Source organism: Mustela putorius, unplaced genomic scaffold (assembly GCF_011764305.1).
Source record: "Mustela putorius furo isolate JIRA1106 unplaced genomic scaffold, ASM1176430v1.1 tig00000174_pilon_pilon_pilon, whole genome shotgun sequence".
Lineage (NCBI taxonomy): Eukaryota > Metazoa > Chordata > Mammalia > Carnivora > Mustelidae > Mustela > Mustela putorius.
The window spans coordinates 1,794,605-1,815,239 of NW_025421304.1; the positions used below are offsets into that span (position 1 = coordinate 1,794,605).

The window sequence follows — 20,635 nt, forward strand, 5'->3', positions numbered from 1 at the left end:
GCACAAGCAGGAGAGGTGAAGGAAGGCTCCCCCGAGGGCACAGGGAACAACCTGGGCGTGCAGAAGGGTGGGCTTTTCAGGGAGTGCTTATTTTCCTCCAGCCCCAGGTAGGGAACATAGATGCTCAAGATGGAGCTGCGGGCAAGTGGGGGAGGGGGCAAGGCCTGTCCCTCCAGGCTGAGTCGCTGGAACTTTGTCCCAGGAACCCAGGAGAGCCATGGAGGGTTCTATCCAGAGGAGGGTTGGGTTTGGCTTTACGAAGATTCCCTGATCTAGCGTGGGAGACTGAAGCCAGGACCCCAGGGGGAGGAGATGCAGGGACACAGGTGAGTGAGGCAGGAGCTGGAACCAGAGAACGGAGGATGGCCAGGTAGGAGGGCTGCCAGCAGGCTGAGTGGAGGGCCGCCCTGAGAGGATCCAGGGAAGAGGGGCAGGTTTGGGAAGAAGCTAAGGGCCTGTGTGCCACCTGTGGTTGTGCGAGGCCTGGGGGCAGTCCAGGAAGCCAGAGAAGGAAAGCAGAAGCACGGGGGCAGGGCATGCGAGATGTGCTGCCCCAGAAGGAGGTGAGTGGAGAAGCAGGAAGGGGGTCCGTTCCCAGCCCCGGGGGAGGAGGGCCCCCCCACAGCGTTTAGGGCTGTGGAGGAAGAGGAAGTTCCTCAGATCTGCTGTTTTATCCAGAGGACTGGGGAGAGGGAAGGACACTCCAGGGGTTCCACAGAGTTAAAGCCAGAATATACCCAGAATAAAGTCCTTTGAAGTCTTACATTTTATACTCTAAATTCTTGCCAATTTTGCATTCACTTTCATCAGTCTATCCATGTGAGTTCTCATATAAAGATTTTCAAGTATCTATCAGTGACACCCATTAACCTACCCTTGAGCACATCCCCCAACTGTGAAGATCTTCAAGTGCAAATGAAGCTCTGGATTCAGCCTGTGGCTTTGGGTCTCCCTGGCCAGTGTCTTGGTGCCTTGGGGTTCTGTCACCCATGTATTCAAGGATCTTCATAAGCCTGCATCCTGATGACCAGACACTCTGATCCTTTCCACGGGCAGCCCAGCCTCCCACCAGAACTTGTTCTTTGTCATGTGGCCCTAGCCCCCCTCCCCACCACAGACAGATGGATCTTTCCGAAGTTCTGACCTGACCCCATTCCTCTGCAGTGGCTCCTTAGGGCCCCTGGAATGGAGCCACTGCTTGTCAGCCCGGCCGCTGACACCTCCCAGCTTCTGGAACTCCCCCCTTACGCTCCCCCAGCTTCCACTCTGTGCTCTAGCTACACAGAACTTTGGCTAGCTCTTCAAGAGTACAATGCTCTCTCCTCGTGTTTTGCACACATTGTTCTCTGTCCTTAGAAGACCCTTTCCTCTCCTGGCTCTTTTTGTAATATCCCTCAAGGATGCAGGGTCCCGTACAAAGTGCCAATGGGGAGTCCTTTGTCCAAAAATTATTATGAATGTCATGGGGGTGACAGCAGGGCATTCAACCAAGCACAGGGTCCTTCTAAATGTGAGGTGCTGTGGTGGGACTCTACAGGTCACAGTGCAGAAGCTGGCTCGGTCTTCAGGTCACCTCCCAAGCCAGGCACAGTAAGGAGCCCATTCTGGGCTCCCTTGCACTTCGACAGGCCCTAATCAGTCTTCCCTGTGCTTCCGCCATCCCAGCCCTCTCCACTTTGGGGTGCCATTGTCCGGTGAGCATGTATTTCCCCCAAGGCCTGGAGCTCTGTGAAGGCGGGATCTGGGGCTGGGATGGTCCACACTGTGTTCCCAGCCTCACTCTCTGTACAGGTCAGGGCAGCACCAAGCACTGATACCCATCCTTTTGTTTTGTGAAACAGGAAGGGGCACCAGGGAGACATTAGGGAGGAATCAAAGGCAGAAGCCACACTCAGGTTCAACCCAGAATAGAAATATCCCTTTTCAGAGGACCCCTTTATCGGACTCCCCCACATACGTGCCCAGGGAACCAGCTGTGAAAGTTCGGCTTTAGCTGAGGCCTGGCAGGGAAGGGATCCCAGACTTCGGGCACACTCGGGGCCTGTGTTAGCTTCACCAGACGCAGACACATAGGTTTGATGTGGCAGGGAAGCGTCCTTGTATGAGAACTACAGTTACTTTGAGAGAATGCTCCAGGAGCCTGGAACTTTGGTTCCGGGATACCTGGTCTCAAAAGTGCGCAAGGCATTCTCAAAGCCACAGTGGGGTTGGACCATAGGAAGAGGAGTAACCCTCACTGAGCTCAGGAAATTGGTGGACTCTGCTGGGCAGAGTTGGAAAGCTACGTTTTAACTTTAAATTCTAGTTACATGGGATCATTTGTCCGTAGGAGTATTGTTCCTACATGGGGGTGGGGGACGACCCAGGCCCCCAGATGGAGAGGCAAGGGGGACCATGCTAGAGGAACTAGCGTGCCCCCATCTCTCTCCTCCCATTCTCTTTGCTTCCAAATGCATAATTAGCTACCGCTGGGTGTGCGTCCCCCTTCCAGGCCTATATTTCTTCGAAGGAGATTCCCCCTAACCAGCCATGGTCTCTGCCTTGCAGAACCAATGTCCACTCTCTGTTTGGTACCTAAACCTGGAAAAAGTTAATTCTTATGCTACAGAGAGGTCAACTTCCTCATCTGAGGAAGGGTCCCACAACTCTTCTTTCCAGTCTCTGCAATCTTGCCCGAGAGCCAGATCATTGGATAGTGGTCCGTACTGTCCTCCTTTGCATAAGGAACAGAGGTCTCTGGTGAGGAAGCCTCAAATATCTCTGCAGTCCATCCACTTCAGGCCCCAACCTCATCTGGGTCAGCATTCTGCCTGGACTACTGCAGTAGCCCCTTCCTTCCCTGGTCTCCTTTCTTCGCTTCTGTCCCTGCACATGCAAACAGACCTGACCCTAGAGCTTCCTGAAGAGCAGGGAGCTCTACTCTCCTCCCTGTTCAAAACCTCCAATGGCTTCTCATGCCACTTCTAATAAAACCCAGACTCTTGCCGGCAGCTTACAGGGTCCTGCATCACCTGTCCCCTTCCCTCACCCCACCCCGCCCCCCAGCCCCTACACTTGGGCACACGCTGTACTATTTGCGTCGGATCTCCTTTCCACCTCCGGTGCAGTTAACTCCAACCTGAGCATCCTTCAGATCTCAGCTGAGTAGTCACTTCTTCTAGGAAGCCTCTCTCAACCTCAATTCCTGGGTCAGGTCTCCTGGGTCACGGTTCCGTGGATCTCTCCTTCATGCCGCTCCTCCCTCCCCCCAACCACGGTCACCACAGATGATTTACACTGGACTGTGTGATTATTTAACATTTGTTTCCCCACCAAATGGTGAGATATGTGAGGGCACACCCTGTGCCTGTGTTTGCTCAGTCTTGAATTCCCAGCATGCTGCACAAGTAGGCACACAATAAATTGTTCAAATTTAAAAGTGAGGGTTGAGGCAGGGTGCCCTCTGGCTCCCCCTCGTGGCAGCAACTGGTATTTTGCGGTTGGCACTAGATCTCAAATCTTCCCACTCCCAAACCCCCTTGGCCATCACACCTCACTCACCCTGATGGCTTCACCTGACCTCAGCCACCAAGGGCCGCAAACGAGAAGGACCTCATTGTCCTTCTGGAGGACTCTGGAGTCCCTGGGACTCAGATTGTTCCCATGGCTGGTGGAAGCTCATTTTTCAAAGCCTACACCCACCAAGAAAACCATTACAGAATCTAGGATGTTATCCCATGAGGACAAGGTCACGTGCACCTGGTCATGAGAATGGCCAGTCCAGTCTTGGGCCCTCTTCACCATGCCCCTCACACCAGCATCATTCCAGAGAACACCTGCAGGACTTAAGTCCATCTCCCCTACCCCTATTTTCTCTGCCTCTGGACCCACCTCCAAAGGAAGACTAGGGCCTGTTCCTCTTACTGCCTATCCCATTCCTGGATCTCCAAGGAGGTGCAGTGTTACCAAGAATCAGGGTTTGGTCTTCCAAACCTCTAGGTTTGTGTCCAAGGGAGCCTAAGGCAGTCCAAGACAGAGTGAGAACCAGCCTTGCAGAGACACAGGGCTGACAGGTCCAGATAATCCAGGCCCTAGGTCCACAGAATCACAGGGACTACATTCCCTAACTATACTTTCTGACTTCCTACCCTCAAATCAGCAGAATCTGGCCCCTGCCCAACCAATCCCCTAACACCGTTCTACTGAGGTCACTATGGCCTGACATTACTGAACACAATAGTCACTTGTGTCTGACTTGTCTGGTTTGCGTCACTCTGTCCCTCCATCTACTTTTCCTATTTAGTAGTCTTTGCCAGGTTTCTCTTTGCCTGTTCCTTAAATATGGAAAGTTCCAGAGGCTGTCTCATCACCTCAGTGGCCTCATTCCCCATCTCTGCTAACGTAGCCTTCTTTTCGGTCCCCGGTTCCAACCTCAGACCAGGGCCCTGAGGCCTCCTTGCCACCACCCCGTGGATGTCTTCTGGGCCCCCCACATTCACCCGTCCCCCACTGGCCTCAGCATATTCCCTAAATCTGTACCTTCTTCCTGGTTCTATATCAGGTAGCTCCCTCCCTTGGCCAGAGACCTGGGCCTCACCTTGTACATTTTCCTCCCCCACCGTCCTTCAGCCCCATAACCTGTCCATTCAGCTTCCTCTCTCACTTACCCCTTACTCCTTTTCCCTAGCCCTATCCCTGTCCAGTCTTGTCCTTACCCACTTGGGTCCCTGCCTTGGCTTCCCCCACACCCCCAGCTTCAGTCTTCTCCTCTGGTCCACCTCTTCATGACAGCTAGAAAGAGCTTCCTAAAGCCCATTCCTGACCCTGTTCCTCTCCCCCCCCCCATAGAATCCTCTATGGCTCCCCAGTACCATCAGGCCAAGGTCTGAATTCCTCAGCCTGGAGGTCCTGTACCCTGCTCACCCCTCCTGCCTTACCTCTACCATAGTACTCCCCAGTGTCTGGCATTTACTCAGTCCTTGCTTGTGCTGGGCCCTCTGCCTGCAACAGCTTTCCCTTTGCTCCTTGTCCAATTATCTCCTTCTGATGTCATGCTCAGATCTCATCTTTCCTCCAGGAAGCCTCCCTCACCACACCCTAGGTTGAGCCAGGCACGTTTCCTGGGCTCCCGCAATCTCCTAGGTCTCCCTCATCACCACATTTCTGCTCACTCTGAACTGTCACTGTCTGAGCAGGGCTTGGGGCCACCTGGTTCATGGCAGCGTAACCCAGGAGAGGGCACGCCCAGAGGGTACCCTCATGGAATTCTGTCAACTGAATGAATGGCCATCCTCAGCCTCATTCAGGAACCTCAGACAGAACGGGGTTGGCGGGGCGTCTCTCCCCAGAGGAGGCTTTCCCAACTCCAGACCCCTGCATGAACCCCCCCAGCCCCCACAGACAGAGACAAGGGCAAGGGCCTAGGCCCCAGCTTAGAAAAATAGGACTTTCTTGTTGTGCCCCGGTGCCCCCGACACCCTCCCCATCAGAGTTTTAAAAACCGTGAGCAATTTGGTGAGTCTGAGGCCAGGTCCCACCGGGTGCCTGGCTCCTCCCACCCTTGGGGCCAGAAGGGCCGTAGAGGTGGGCGTGAGGCTAGGGTCCCGTGGGTTCGTGGCTGGGCCTCCAGGGCTCACAGTCCAGCTGGACCACGGTGTGGGCCCTGGGCGCGGCGGGCTCAGGGGCGGGTGGGGCCGGTGTGGGGCCCAGGGCGCCGTTGGTCTGCGAACAAACGCTGCTGACGGGTGCAGGCGCCTTGGCCTTGCCGGGGGGCTGGCCTCCGTGCACCTTGTAGCGCATAAGCAGCACGAAGATGAAGACCAGTACCGAGGCCACGATGACTCCACCGAGGGCAATGATCATGGTGCCGCCCAGGAAGGGTGCGTGCGGGGACCCGCATGGCCGCAGCGCCGGCTCAGTGGAGAAGCGGGCGCAGCCCACCGGCCGCGTGGCGGTCAACCCCGTGGCGCTGTCCTCGTATACCGCCAGCACGCACAGATCGTAGGTGCGGCCCGACGCCAGGTCCGATAACAAGAAGGAGCGGCTGTCGGCAGGAATCATCCTGGAGGGATAGGCAGGTGGGGGTCAGGTCTCTGCTCTGGCTGCCCAGCACCCACCCTGCACTGTGCCGCAACCCCTCCTGTCTGGCCCATTTCCTCCAGCCCCCTGTTAGCCCAAGTTCCTTCCCATCACGACTCAAATTCCCTTCCGTCTAAGACCCAGTCAGCCTCCTGACTGATAACCCACGGGTCCTCTTAGGTTCCTGGCGCTTGCCGCTCAAATCCCCGTTTAATCTCCCTCTAGCCATAGTGCCCAGATTCTCTCTGGGGACGCTGCCCACTGCTCCTCTGCTTTGTGGGTTCAGGGCAGCCTCACTGCCCAGCTTCCCTACGATGCAATTTTCTCTCCAATCCCAGCTCTCCGTCTCCCTCCAGACCCCTGCTCAACTTTGCAGGTTTCCCCAAATTCCCCTGGTCAGCCTCGCCTCCATCTGGGGCCTGATTTCCCTTTTCAAGCTGCCCCACGTTGCTCCAGCATCCAGCTAGAATTCTCTCATCTAACCACCCGATTCTCGCACACTGCTGATGCCCGCCTTCTAACCTGCCAATGAATGTCCCCTAGCCCCACTGCCTTCTTATCATTACTGTATGTATACCCTGCTTTCAGTGAGCCCTCTCTGTTCTCATGAAACTGACGTACTTCAGCCATCACAGCTTTCTTTTTCTCCCTGTTGCCTTATTTCTTCCAGCTCTGGCTCTCAATTCCCTTTTTATCTCTGTTGCCTGGTTTTTATCCTTACCTTTCCCATTTCCTTTTATCCCTAGCACCCAGTTCTACTTTCCTTCCTTTGGCAGCAGAGCACCCTGTTGGGGATTTAACTTGTTTTACAATCTGTCTTATTCCTAAACTGCTTTAATGAGGGAGTTACAGGTGATTGTCTCTGAAAGGGTGACTAAGAGAGCATTTGTCTCACCCCCTGCCAGGCAAGGTGGACAGGATTTGTGGGATTTCTAGGTGTGGGCCCTCCATGGAGCCAACTCCCCCACCCGCCTCCAGGCAGTAAGGCCATCCAATAGAGGGAACAGAATAAGCTCGCTAGATTTCCAGGGCTGTAAAGGAAATCAGATGATGACCTCTTGAGATGTGGGCCTCTGGGAAAGAAAGGGGACCCAGGTCCTGGGTTTATAACATGCACACCCCAGGCATTGGGAGGCTGGCTCTTTGCAGCCAGGCCTTAGGGACTGCACCCTTTGCCCAGCCTGGCAGTGAGAAGAGGAAACCACCCACAGCCAGCCATGCAAGGGTAGAAGGGTGAGAAGTGCCAGCAGCAACTGGGTTAGAGCGACCATTCCTGACCACATGGGGCCGGCCACAGCAGATGTTCCAAATGCTCCCCAGCTCCGGGGCAGGAGATGTCCTGATCCTCCTACGCATAAGCCCCCGAGTTTCTTCTATTGCTTGCCACAATTCCATGGAGAAGGGAGTCCCCAACACTGGGCAAATTGAACGTGCCCTTTCACCTAGCAGGTGGAGTATGATCTAGGTTGAATTTGATTTAGAAAATTAAAAATGGAGATGTCACTGTATTGGAACTCTAACATCTGGAGCAGTTCGTACTGCACAGACCCAAACCCTGATCTCTGTTCTGCTGCCTCCCTCATTTTGTTTTCCACAAGAACTCTGTACTTTCTTATTTTATCTCCTTTTCTTCTTACAACTTGGCTTCTATCTAGTCCTGTCCTCTGGAAGCACCCAGTTCCTCTTTACCTTTTTATGCAATTTGTTTGTACCTCTCCAACCTTGTCCCCCTCCCCACAATTAACTTTCTATTCTTCTGACCTGATTACTTTTTACTCTTGCTGCCTGATTTCTTTTTTGTATCTGTTACCATTGACTTTTGCTGCCTTGTTTCTTTTTATCTTTTTATCTGCCTTGTTTCTTTTTATGCCAGATTTCTTTTACCGTCTCTGCCTAATTTCTTTCACTTCACTGTCTGATTTCCTTTGTAATCATTTCAGCCTCATTTCTCAGCTGCGTTGCAGCCTGGGGTGTCAACAGATGTATCTCCAACCCTCCCCCCACCTCCTTCTGCCACCCACGCTGCCCACTGCCGGGCTGTGCACCTGTAGACGAGGATGTCGTCGGCTGAGCTGTTGTACTGGATCTGGTACATGCGGATGCCTGGGATGGGCCGCTGGTCCGGCCACTGGACAAGAGCAGCTGTGGCCCCATGCTCAGTCACCTGGACCCCGCGGTCAGTAGGGGGCCCAGGGTCAGCTGCCTTGGCAGAGGCAGAGGCGGCAGAGGGCGGGGTGAGGGCATCAGGATCCCCGTCCCGCGGGGGGTCACAGCTGGTGCTGTTGGCTAGCTGGGGAGGTGGTGGGGGACCCACAGTCAGCTCAACAGCGGCAGTGGCCTCACCGGCTGCATTAGCTGCAATGCAAGTGAAAATACCCCCGTCGCCCGGCTCGGTGACCAGTAGCTCCAATGTCCCATTAGGGAAGGCACGGGCACGGCTCGAGTTGCCCACCAGCCGGCCCTGGGGTGATACCCAGCGCACGCGGGGCTCGGGGTCCCCCACTGCCCGGCAGCGCAGAGCAGCTGGTCGGCCTGCAGGCACCGCCAGGGGTGGTGAGCGGTGAGTCACCACGGGGGGCTCACACACGAATTCCTCCTCACCCACAGCCCAGAAGTAGCGGCCACCCAGCGCAGGTGGGGAGGCGCAGGCCTCCAGGTCGTCCTCCCGGGCCAGGCGCCGCAGCCACACCAGCTCGCAGTTGCAGTGCAGCGGGTTTCCGCCGAAGGCCAGCACCAGGGCGGATGCGGGGGAGCCGCGGGGCCTGGCCAGCAGCGGCAGGCGGGAGAAGAGCGGGTCGGGTGGGATGGTGGTCAGGCGATTGGAGGTCATGTCTAGCCGTGCCAGCTTGTGCAGGCGGGAGAAGGCGCCGGCGGGCACAGACGCCAGCAGATTATGGTCGAGGCCCAATGTGTTGACGTTGCCCAGGCGACCCAAGGCTTCCCAGGGCAGCTGCTCCAGGTTGTTGTAGGAGAGGTCCAGGTCCTCCAGCGTCTCGGCACAGTCGTCCAGGGCACCGGCCGCCAGGGCCGCCAGCTGGTTGTTGCTGAGGATGAGATGGCGCAAATTGACCAGGCCGCGCAGCTGACCCTCGCCCAGCGAGGTCAGCCGGTTTCCGTCCAGGTGCAGGGCCCGCAGGGCACGCAGGTCCGCGAAGGCACCCACGGCCACGTGGCGGATGGTGTTCCGCGACAAGCTCAGATGCAGCAGGCCGGTCATGTTGGCCAGGTCGCGGCGGCGCACGGCCGCAATGAAGTTGTCCGCCAGGCGCAGCTCGGCGGCCCGGCGGTCCAGCGAGGGGGGCACGAACAGAAGGCCTGCCCCCGGGCACAGCACGCTGAGGGGCAAGGACTGTGTCTGGCAGCGGCAGCGGCGGGGACACGGGCTGGGTGTGGCTGGCTGCGATGGAGACGAGGCAGGGGCCAGCGGCAGCAGGCAGAGGAGCAGTGGGAGGACGGCCATTGCGGGCAGGGGTGGCCTACAGGGGAGAAGGGAGGCATTAGGGCAGACTGAGGCCAGAAGAGGGGTGCCAGAAGCCATTGGGATGGTTCAAGACCCTAGAGAAGGTCACAGTGGGCTGGAAACCAAACAGTTGGGTCAAAGAGTGTCAGGCAGAGGAGCAGGAGTGGTCAGACCCATCAAAAGCCAAAGGAGATGGTCCAAGACTCAGAGGGACATGTCATGGAGGGTCAGAGGGAGCAGACACGAACAAAGACAGTCAGAGGAAGGGGAGGTAATTAGAGATGGTCAGAGACAGAGAATGAGAGGGGTGATCAGAGTGGATAGAAGGGAAGCCAGAGGGCTTGAAACATGGTCAAAGACAGCCAGAGAGAAGAGGTGGTCAAGGTGGTGGGAATGACTAGAAGTAGTCAAACACGACCAGAGAAGGGAGGTGGTTAGAGATGGCCAGGAGAACAGAGGTGGACAAAGGACGGGACATGGTCAGGGTGCTCTAAGAGATCTAAGAGACATGGTCAAGAAGATGGTCAGAAATGGTCAAGAGCCAGAGAGGCAGTCAGATAGAGGAGGAATGGGCAGACATGTCAGAGACAGCTGGAGATGAGGATGGCTGGTAGGATGGTGGGTGTGAGGAGAGGTGATCAGAGAGAGGAAAGGCAGACAGAGATACTAGAGATGATGAGAGAACTCCAGTGCTCTAGAGAGAGGAGAGGGGGTCAGTAAGGGTCGCAGAGTGGCTGTTGGGACAGGCGGTGGGAGAAGGGCGAGAGCAATGGCAAAGAATGGTCAGAGACAGGCCAGGGCTCAGAGTCAGGGATGGGCAAGAGCAAGAGAGCAAGTGAAAGATGATCAGAGAGAGGCATGGTGGACAGAGATGCCAAAGATGGTCAGTGAGTGAAGAAGCAGACAGGTGGCCTGAGACAGCAGTGGTGGATGGAAGTGTTGAAGATGAACAGTGAGGAGTGGGGAACACAGCTGGTCAGTGAGAGGAGCACTGGCCAGGACAGGCATGTGAAGATGGTCAGATGAGACAGATGGTGGGAAGAAATTGGAGAACAGAGTGCAAGATCAGAGACCTGGAGGTGCTATAAACTGGGGAAGAGAAGGTCAGAGAGGGCCAGTGCTGGTCAAATCAATATCCAGAGAGTATATGAGGCCCAGCAGGAGATGGGGGCAAACCCTTGGAGGAGGGGGGATGGGATATCTGTTTCCTGGGGAAACCCCAAGGGTGCCCAGGGGACCTAATCCTCACTTCCCTCTACCCTCAGCCACAAAGTTCCTCCCAAGTCCCTCCCCACCAGCAAGCCCTCCCCGCCCTCCCCCCGCCCCCTTCCCCCGGCCCCCAGTAGCCTTACCTGAGCTGGAAGTCGCCCCAGGGAGCAGAGTCCTCAGGCTCCAAGGGGTCAGGAGTCAGGGCTCTGGTGGGGGGACCTGGTCATGCCTTCTCTGTTCCCAAGGCCTCTGTAGAGGGACTGTGTTGTGTCTCAGCCCAGATCTGTGGCCATGGAGTCTCTAGACCTTGATACTTGGGGTCCTAGATCTTTAAATATATGGCCTCTAGGGACCAATTTTAGAGACCCAGGCTCCAGTTCTGGTTGGTCAGAGCCAGTGGCTCCTAGCTCTGGTCTTGGGATGCTAAACAGCCAAATGGAGACTTTAGGTCTGAGTCTCAAGCCCAGTCCTGGGATCCAATACTGGGGTGCCAGGTTCAGAACTGGGGTGCCAAATAAAGATTTGGAGGTCTCTAGCCCTCAATTTCAGCATTCGGGTTTTCAGCAAGGACTTCAGGCTCTAGCACAGGCTTAGGCCCCTTGGAATGCCAGAGTTCAGATCTTGGAATTTGAGGCCTAAATCTCAGGGTTTGGGTCCCAAATAGGGGGTTCCGGAGTATAGATATGGGAATTTGGTCCCAGATTTCAAGGTCCCAGGCACAGCATTCAGAGTTCAGTTTCAGATTTGGGGCTTTAGATGAGAAATCTTGAGGTTCAGTTTCCAAATTTGGAGGTCCATATTCCAAGTCTTGGGGTTCCAAGTCGATGTTGAGATTCCAGCCCCAGATAGTAGGTGTTCAGGCGCCAGGTCTTGGGGTCCCAGCCCCAGATCAAGGTTTCAGGCTCAGGTTTCCAGATCTCTGGATCCAATCTCGGGGTGCAGGCCACTGATGTCGGGGTGCTGGCCCTGGGTTTGGGGCGGCTTGGTCCCAGCTTGCTTCCCTGGCGGCGGGGACTGGCCCGGAGGGAGAGAAGCGAATGCGGTGGGGGGGTGGTGGCAAGGCAGCCCCTGGGGCCGGGGTGGGGCGAGGCCTGGGCGAGGACGGACGGACAGACGGGGACACGCGGGGTGGAGACACCGCAGCGCAGGTTTGGGCGCAGGGGGGAGGGGCCGCGCTCAGAGACCCCTCCCCCGCCGGGGCCGGGGCGGGGGCCGGGCGGGGGCCGGGCAGGCGGGCCGGGTCCGGGCGCTCCCGCGGCCTCCTCGCCGGGAACCCAGGGCCTCGCGCGCGCCCGCGCTTAAAGGCGCAGGCTCCGCGCGTGCCCGTGCTTAAAGGTGTAGGCAGCCCTCATCTTTCAAAGGCGCGCGTCCGGGCCCCATCTCCCATGGAGTCGCCCTAGCGATGCTTGGGAGCGAGAAAAAAAATCCTTGGATACGGAGGGGCCCAGAGAGAGACCCAGAGACTGAGACAAAGAGACACACAGATTGAGAGAGAGACAAAAGATGGGCAGGTTTAGATCCAGAGACAGGAGTAGAATGAGAGAGGTAGAGAGACAGATAGAGACACGTATTCAAGGATGGAAATACACAGAGACAGTGGGAGAGCCGGAGAGAAAGAGACTAGGACAAGACAGAGATAGACAGAAACAGAGACACAGAAAAAGTCAAAGAGACAGAGACACGGGTGGGCTGGGGGGTGAGGGTGCAGAGGCTGAACAGGGTGTGTTTCCAGTTCTTATTCACAGCTTTGAATATCCCTTCCATCCCAGAGCCTCGGGCCCCCAACCCTGTCTCCTGCACCACCTCCCTGGGATGTCCTTCCTTAGGTGGGGTTTCCTTACTTGGACCCTGCCCAGCAACAGGCCTGATCTTTCAAACCAGAGAGGAGACTCTGCTCCTTCCTCCAAGCCTCCTTGCCCTGGCTGCAAGGGGTAAACTTGACTTCCAGACCCTGTTACCCTCTGGAATTATAGTTAGACCTCAAGACGCACTGGATATAGATATCCCATGAAGAATGGACAAGATAGGAAATGGGACAGAGGCAGGGGGCTGGACAGGTTGACCCAGAGAAGTGTGTCCACTGCCTTCCACTCTCCCTGACTCAGGTCCACTGCCCCTTAGAGGACTCTCCAAGAATTATACTAACAAATGACTCACCAGGAGTGGGGTCTGCCCGTCCTGACCATTGTGAGAGGGTACTGAAAGTTGGGGGGGGGATTCCGCAGGTCTTCTGGCACATGGTATCGCAGGAAGAGGGATGTGAGTGGTAGTCTGCAAGCCTGCCCTGAGAACTTAGTGATAACAACACAGGGGACCTGATCTTTGGAACCCCTGCTCTGAAGGGAACATAGTCTTGGCCTTTGATCATGGCCCTAACCCTGGGGGAACCTGAATGGTCACATACCATCCTCAGGAATGCCACCTCCCACCCCAAGTAGAGGAGTAAAGCCCCCTTGTTGGCGATAGGGACATGTATGCACATTGCCTTGCATCCCTAGCTCTGCTGAAGGTTTCAGAACAGACTTTTGGCTCCTTCCACTCATGTGTATTGAAAAATTGCAGCTAAAATTAACTCAGCTCTAGGGCCCGCCTTTCCGATCATTAGCAAAGTTCATCGGAGCTCCCCTCCAGCATAATGGACACCAGTTACTCAGACACTCAGAAAAAGGATGCAGAAGTCTCAGAGACACTACAGAAGTGTTGGAGGTGGGGAGATAGACAGAAATACCTGGAGACAGTCTAAAAGCAGATTTGGATTAGAATTCAGTGGAACTGACTGATTTGGGGGTGACCCCAGGAAACGGGCAAGGGATTGGGAGGGAATGAGAGAGGGGAGGAAGAAAGTTAACAGACAGTGCGGACAAAGAGCAGATTACCCTTCTGGGCAACAGGGGCTCAGTTTAGCTGGGGAACATTAAGGAACCTTGTAGAACACATCAGAATTATGGTTCCTCCCCTTTCTCCCCCGCCTGCAAAATGTCTTCGCCCTACTCCTGCATTTATACCCTAGTCCTTATGCCTTTGGGTGATGGTCATCTCTTTGGTGGGAGGAAGTGGCACTGAGAGTCATCCGAGATCTGAGGCAGAGATGCAGAAAGGGATACCTTACATGAACTAAACCAGTTGTCCTCACACTTTAGTTGTGTTGGGATCACCTTAACAATAGATCTCCAGGCCCCAGTCTCAGAGTTTCTGATCCAGTACTTCTAGGTGAGGCCCAAACATTTGCATTTCTAACAAGTTCCCAAGGGTTGCCAATGCTGTGGGTCTGGGGAATCTCTGGACGCACTTTGAAAACCACTGAGCTAAACAAGAGCCATCTGCTTACTTGCAGGGAACTGTCCACTACAGCTGTGCTGAAAGCTGGTGGATTGAGGGGATTTAGCATTCTAAGTGTGTGCTAGAGAAACCAAAATACTTAGAGACGTAAAGCAGGGCCCTGAAACAGAGAGGGTCAGAGGCAAAGATGCTAGTTCGACATTTACTGTAGGTATCTGGCTATGGTTTTGTGCTAAATGACACTGCAGCAGACGTGTGACCAAGGCAGTGTCAGATCCTGCTTTCACTGAGCTCAAATTTCAAAAGCAAAAAAGACACTCCTCCAGACAGCCCAGAGTGATCAGGACTGGGCTGGGAGAAACTTGGGCTGCACAGACTAGGACTGTAATGACAGAGACCCAGACCACAGTGGCCAGAGGGGTGTGATAGGAGACACACAGGGGAAAATAATTAAGGGCTTTGATGGCAAACCACAGGCCAGAGTGGTCAGGGCTCTGACAGAGGAAGCAGAGGGGATCCCAGAGGCAGAGTCTAACCTTTTAGGCTCTCCCAACCCCTGCTGAGACCTGAAGGATGAGTACCAACAAAGCAGGTAGGCAAAGGGGCCCTCTGCATTGTTTGTCCTCATGCTATAGCACGTGCAGTCTGGGGGGTCTCTGCAGTACCTGGATAGTCCCGTGCATGTGTCTGTATGTGCTGTAATCCTTCATCAGATCCTGCAAGGGGATCCTGGTTGGATGGTCTTTGGGGTGCTCTGCTTAATTGCCGCATTTACTTAATTACAACATCTGGAGAAGGGGACAAAAGGAGCAGAAAAAGCCCCAGCAGGAAGAATGAGGTTAAACTGCCTGAGAGCTGAAGGGGTCTTGGGGGGAAGGGGACTGCTCATATACACACACAGAATCTGCCTAAACATACAAATACACATGGCAGACACATCCATATTCCTAAATGCACGTCACGTACTCAGAGGCTCACCAAACACAGACACAGCAGGCACATGGAACGCATGTACACCTGGTTTCATGTTCAAAAACAGGGGACATACACAAGTGCACATTTAGTTACACACCTCCAATACACACACGCACAGACCCATTACTCAGACATGTGAGAAATCATACGTGCAGAAACATACTCTGCTCAGATTCTTTCTTGCATGCTTGGTGAGCTACATTCTCACACATGTACACGAGAAAAATATTCAGAAAGCCTATCAAACACCTACAAGGGATGGGCACACACACACGTGCATGCACACATGCGTGCACATGGACATTCAAATCAATGATGTCACTCTGTCAGAAAAAGAGTTTATAAATAAATTCAGGCCCCTTTCAAATTGGGGGTTGTTTGAGCAGTGATGGATAGAGGTGGGGTCTCTTTATCCTCAACTAATACCCACCAACCCAAGTCCAGCCTCCGGTGTTCACTGGAATTAGCTCAGCTTTGTAATTAGCACACGATCAGTACTGGGGACTAGGAACTCACTTTATTATTTTTTAAAGATTTTATTTATTTATTTGACACAGAGAGAGAGAGAGGGCATAAGCAGGGGAGACAGAGAGGGAGAAGCATGCTCTCCACTGAGCAGGGATCCCGATGTGGGGCTCAGTCCTAGAACCCTGGGATCAAGACCAAAGCCGAAGGCAGATGCTTAACTGACTGAGCCAGACAGGCACACCCAGGACCCTACTTTAAAAATTAGGTCTGGGAGTGCCTAGGCGGCTCAGTGGGTTAAGCCTCTGCCTTTGGCTCAGGTCATGATCCCAGGGTCCTGGGATCGAGCCCCGCATCAGGCTCTCTGTTCAGCAGCGATCCTGCTTCCCCTTCTCTCTCTCTGCCTACTTGTGATCTCTGTCAAATAAATAAATAAAATCCTTTTTAAAAATTTTTTTTAATAGATAAAATCTTAAAAAAAAAAAAAAAGATTAGGTCTGAAGGTGCATTCCCGTACGGATGGGTCAAAAGAGACAGGCAGGAAGATGTGTATATCCTCCCCACCCTCCCAAACATATACCTAGCCACCCTAAATCAGACTGATGGGTTTCTGGCAAGCATGGACTTTTTTTCAGGGCAACCACAAGATCCTGTGTAATCTGGCTCTGCTTAATGATGGTCGAAGACCTAACTCAATGCTTGAGGTCTGCTTTAATGACTTCCAACTGTCAGCCTGGAAGAGAACTTCCATAAGTACATGGGAGAAAGTTTACATTTGTGCAAAGAATGGAGGGGAATATACTGGTAATTTTTTTTTTAAGTTGAACACATTCTTTTTTTTTCTTTCAGATTTATTTATTTCATAGACAGAGATCACAAGTAGGCAGAGAGGCAGGCACAGAGAGAAGAGGAAGCAGGCTCTCTGCCAAGCAGAGAACCTGATGTGGTCTTCGATCTCAGGACCCTGGGATCATGACCTGAGCCGAAGGCAGAGGCTTTAACCCACTGAGCCATCCAGGCACCCCATATACTGGTAACTTTTAATTAGTAAACATAAAGCCTTTGGGCCACTGTATGAAACTGCTATATGAAAGCCTGGACACCACAACTGGGGATTAGAGGTTCATGTCGCAGAATGACAGGTGGGTGTCCAAGGTTTACTGTTATCAGGGGACTAGAGAGGAAGGGTCAGAGTATCCGTGCGTTCAATGTCAGCTACTGTAACAAAGAACCCTCTTGATTTCAGTGACTTCATACAATAGTTGATTTCTTGCCACAGGTGTCCTGCTTGGTTGGCAGCTGTCCTCCATCTGGTGACTCACACAGCAGACTTGTTAATCTTCTCCCTCCATTTTTTCCTGGGGCTCAGAATTATCTGCTTCCACCTGGCAAATGGGAGGAGACAGGGTGGAGAAGGTTCACCATCTTAAAAAACTGGCCCCAGAAAAAAACTTCAATAAACCTCCCTTCTGTCCATATTTTACTGGAAAGAACTAGTCACATGGCCATCCCGGATGCAAGGAGGGCTGAGAATTTCTTCCCAGGCTGGGTAGCCTCCTCCCAGTCACGATTATGCAGTGTATGGATTATAATGGACCCAACATCAACCATCACCAGATATACAAGCTCAGGGCAGGCAGCCAGAACAGGCAGTGGGATCTCCTTCCATCAGCTACACCAAATCTCGCTCCAGGGACACATCTCAGCCCCACCCTGACCACCCACCCACCCACCCACCTATACTGGGCCTTTGCCTTTGGGCTGGGTGACCACAAATTTTACTTCTTTGAGGGCAAAGTGAATCTGGCTTGACTTGATAAATGTTTAGGTCGATGCAGAAAGAGGATGGTGAGTGCCCCATCCCCAAGCATTCTCTCTCCAAGCATTTATTGAGCCCTTGCTGTGTGCCAGACCTGATGCAGGGAACGTACCTGTGAATCAGATATGGTCCAGGCTTTGGTGTTTTGTCTCCTCATAAGGCAGAAAGAGAATAGGTAACTTCTGAACTGTGTTTGGCGCTGTGATATTCCATTACGAACAAGATGGAGGAGAGGAGAGGAACAAGGACATCCCCAAGTCTACCTGCCAGTGCATGATGGTGGGGTTAGGGGTGGAGGTTCAGTGAAGGGATGAGGACAACATTTAAGGAGGAGGTCACCTGGCCCAGAGGGGGTGGGGCTTTCTAGGTGTGAATATAATCCCAGTATGCACAGATCTGTGTGCTAATCTGAAACTAATGATTCCAACTTCTAACACAAATGGCTGTTGATTCAAGTGCTAATCAGAAATCTGAGCTCTGTGAACAGATACTGTGCTGATTCATGTGCTAATTATAAATTTATGCTGATTGTAAACTCTGTCCTGGAGCAAGGCTAAATCACAAATTTGGGCAGAAACTCATAATCCCCAACTCAGAGATCCACATGCAAATGGCCATTTTGAGTTGATTCATGTCCTAATTACAATCTCGGGCTAATTTAACAGAGCGATCAGAGGGTGTTACGGTCTTAGTGAAGAAAAGCACCCACAGGGAAGACTGATAGCCTAAGTTCATACCCCAGCTCTGCCACTGACCAGCTGAACTGACTTTGGGCAAGTTATTCCCTTCTTCGAGCCTCAATTTCATTCTCGAAAGTACCTCAAATGGCTTGTTGGGAGGATTAAATGAGATAATTCATGTACAAAGCTGGAAGCAGTGGTTCACATGTAAGTACTTGCTCTATGAGTACTAGCTGTAATGATAACAATAATATACACCCAACAGTTCTGTCATTTCTCTCTCTCTTTTAAAGATTTTATTTATTGGGGCGCCTGGGTGGCTCAGTGGGTTAAGATGCTGCCTTCGGCTCAGGTCATGATCTCAGGGTCCTAGGATCGAGTCCCGCTTCGGGCTCTCTGCTCAGCAGGGAGCCTGCTTCCCTCTCTCTCTCTCTGCCTGCCTCTCTGTCTACTGTGATCTCTCTCTGTCAAATAAATAAATAAAATCTTAAAAAAAATATTTTATTTATTTATTTGACAGAGAGAGAGAGTAGACAGAGTGGCAGGCAGGGAGAGAAGGGGAAGCAGGCTCCCTGCTGAGCAGAGAGCCCGATGAGGGACTCGATCCCAGGACCCTGAGATCATGACCTGAGCAGAAGGTAGAAGCTTAACCCACTGAGCCACCCACGCCCCGTTCTGTCCTCATTTCATTTAATCTTCATAGTGGGCCCTACCTCCAACTTACTCACGACTACCATTCTTCCTTGGGCCAGTGGCGGGGCCCCTTCCCTCTGGACTGACCTCCTCAAAGGTTTCCAGGGCAACCCTCAGCGTTCCCCGTCCCGGCCGCTTCTGTTCCTCTCAGAACTATTCCCTGGTTTAGACATAACCGCTCATCTGCCACGTGGGGGCAGCAATACACCGCTCAGCCACAACGCGCGTGGTGCATTGTGGGGCACGTAGTCTCGTGCGTGGGTTAAATGGTGGTTCTGGCCTACCAAGCCCACTGCATTTCCCAGAAGGCTACGCGACACCCTCTGCCTCACCTTGCTCAAATCTGGTGGCTGAAGAGGCCTCTCCCCCTCTTAGAGCGCGCCTCCAGAGCGGCGCGGGGGATTGTGGGATGTGGTAACTGAGTCCGGCGCCCGGTGGGGGGACTGCTGCGCAAGCGCGGGGGGCTGGTCAAACCAGATGGACCTTAGCAGGTGGGTATAGGCCACTGTTCTGTCCCGGGAGTCGCAGCCGCTTTGAAGCAGCAGGGGGCGGGGTTATGTGGGGGAAGGGCGGGGGTCCTTTAAGAACCAGCGAGACCCCCACCGCTGTATATGTCCTGGAGCCAGCCTGCGGATCTCCTCAATCGCCACTATCCCCTGTCAACTCTCGAGCCTGTTCATAGCGCTTTAGTCTTAAAAGAGGAAAAATCCCTTCCCCTTCTTTTCTCTCTTTTCCTTCACAGCTACCTCTCGACCCCCTTTAAAAGCAAAAAACCAAAAACTGCATCTTACTATGGTAATGTTCAACGATGCATAAAAACAGAATAGTGTAATGATCCCCCAGGTACCCATCACCTTTTTTCAGCAATTATCAACATATGGCCAATCTTGTTGTATTTTTCTGCCTCCTTCCCCGCAAAATTAGTTTAAAGCAAAATCCCAGACATCATATGCTTTCATCCATAAATACTTCTTTATGTATCTCTAAAATACACGTTTCTTTAAAAAAAACAAAAAACAAAAAAAAAAAACAAAAAAACCTTTATCGCACCCAACAACAAATAATTTCTTAATTTTATTTAATACCCAGCTTGTCCCGAAATTTCCCTGATTGTCTTAGAAATGTCTTAACTGTTGACTGGCTTATATTAGAATCCAAACAAGATCTACGCATTGCATTTTGTTGGCACCTGTTTATGTCTTTTATTCTAGGGTGGTTCCCCCTCCCTCTCATTTATCGCACAGTCTGATTTGGCTGGTTGCATTTGTTGGTGTCCTTTATTATGTTCTTCTGTCCCCTTTATGTCCTGCAAACTGGTAGATCTAGAGGCTGGGTCAGATTCAGGTTTAATTAATTAATTAATTAATTTAAAAAAAGATTTTATTTATATATTTGACAGAGAGAAAGATCACAAGTAGACAGGCAGGCGGGGTGTGGGGGGAGTAGGCTCCCTGCTGAGAAGAGAGCCTGATGTGGGGCTTGATCCCAGGACCCTGAGACGGTGACCAGAGCTGAAGGCAGAGACTTCACCCACTGAGCCAGCCGGGCGGTAAGAGTAGGGTGGTGATGGGTGATGTTGAGTTCTTCAATCAGGAGGCACATAATAATGTCTGGATGTTTCTTTTGTGTTTGTGATATGAATATCCAGTGTTGGGTTTCAGTGTTGTCAGCCTGATCCATCCATTATAGTAATACAGCCAAACTTTAGAAGGGAAGTGTCTACATGCTCTCCCCTCCATCTCTTTCCCTCTGTTTTTTTTTTTTTTTTAAGATTTTATTTATTTATTTGACACAGAGAGAGAGATCACAAGTAGGCAGAGGCAGGCAGGGGCAGGGGGAAGCAGGCTCCCCACTGAGCAGAGAGCCCGATGTGGGGCTCGATCCCAGGACCCTGAGATCATGACCTGAGCCGAAGGCAGCAGCTTAACCCACTGAGCCACCCAGGTGCCCCATCTTTCCCTCTGTTTCACAAAAAATCCCGACACTTTTGTGTTGCTA

General features: G+C 53.0%; 1 protein-coding gene and 1 long non-coding RNA gene across 3 annotated transcripts; both read right to left on the reverse strand.

The window, feature by feature from the left end:
• Nucleotides 1-748: 748 nt before the first annotated feature.
• LRFN3 (leucine rich repeat and fibronectin type III domain containing 3) lies at nucleotides 749-12,017 on the reverse strand. Its single transcript, XM_004765134.3, has 3 exons — nucleotides 10,870-12,017; nucleotides 8,103-9,533; nucleotides 749-6,040 (listed from the first exon to the last, which is right to left on the reverse strand). Exons 2-3 carry the CDS (start codon nucleotides 9,515-9,517, stop codon nucleotides 5,575-5,577), a joined length of 1,881 nt encoding a protein of 626 aa, XP_004765191.1. The 5' UTR covers nucleotides 9,518-9,533; nucleotides 10,870-12,017; the 3' UTR covers nucleotides 749-5,574.
• A 4,382-nt stretch (nucleotides 12,018-16,399) lies between these two features.
• Nucleotides 16,400-18,825, reverse strand: LOC101675658. 2 transcript variants are annotated; one of them, XR_200397.3, is made up of 3 exons: nucleotides 18,725-18,825; nucleotides 17,377-17,527; nucleotides 16,400-16,830 (listed from the first exon to the last, which is right to left on the reverse strand). It is a non-coding gene; the product is annotated as an uncharacterized LOC101675658 (long non-coding RNA). The 2 variants fall into 2 exon arrangements; XR_001181631.2 differs by having other exon boundaries at nucleotides 18,658-18,762.
• Nucleotides 18,826-20,635: the final 1,810 nt, after the last annotated feature.

Bases quoted from the DNA above. Each gene is read 5' to 3' on its own strand.
- LRFN3 (XM_004765134.3), bottom strand. From the start codon at position 9,517: ATGGCCGTCCTCCCACTGCTCCTCTGCCTGCTGCCGCTGGCCCCTGCC. The intron at 6,041-8,102 runs GTGCACAGCCCG...CTATCCCTCCAG, and splicing joins GACGACATCCTCGTCTACAG to GATGATTCCTGCCGACAGCC.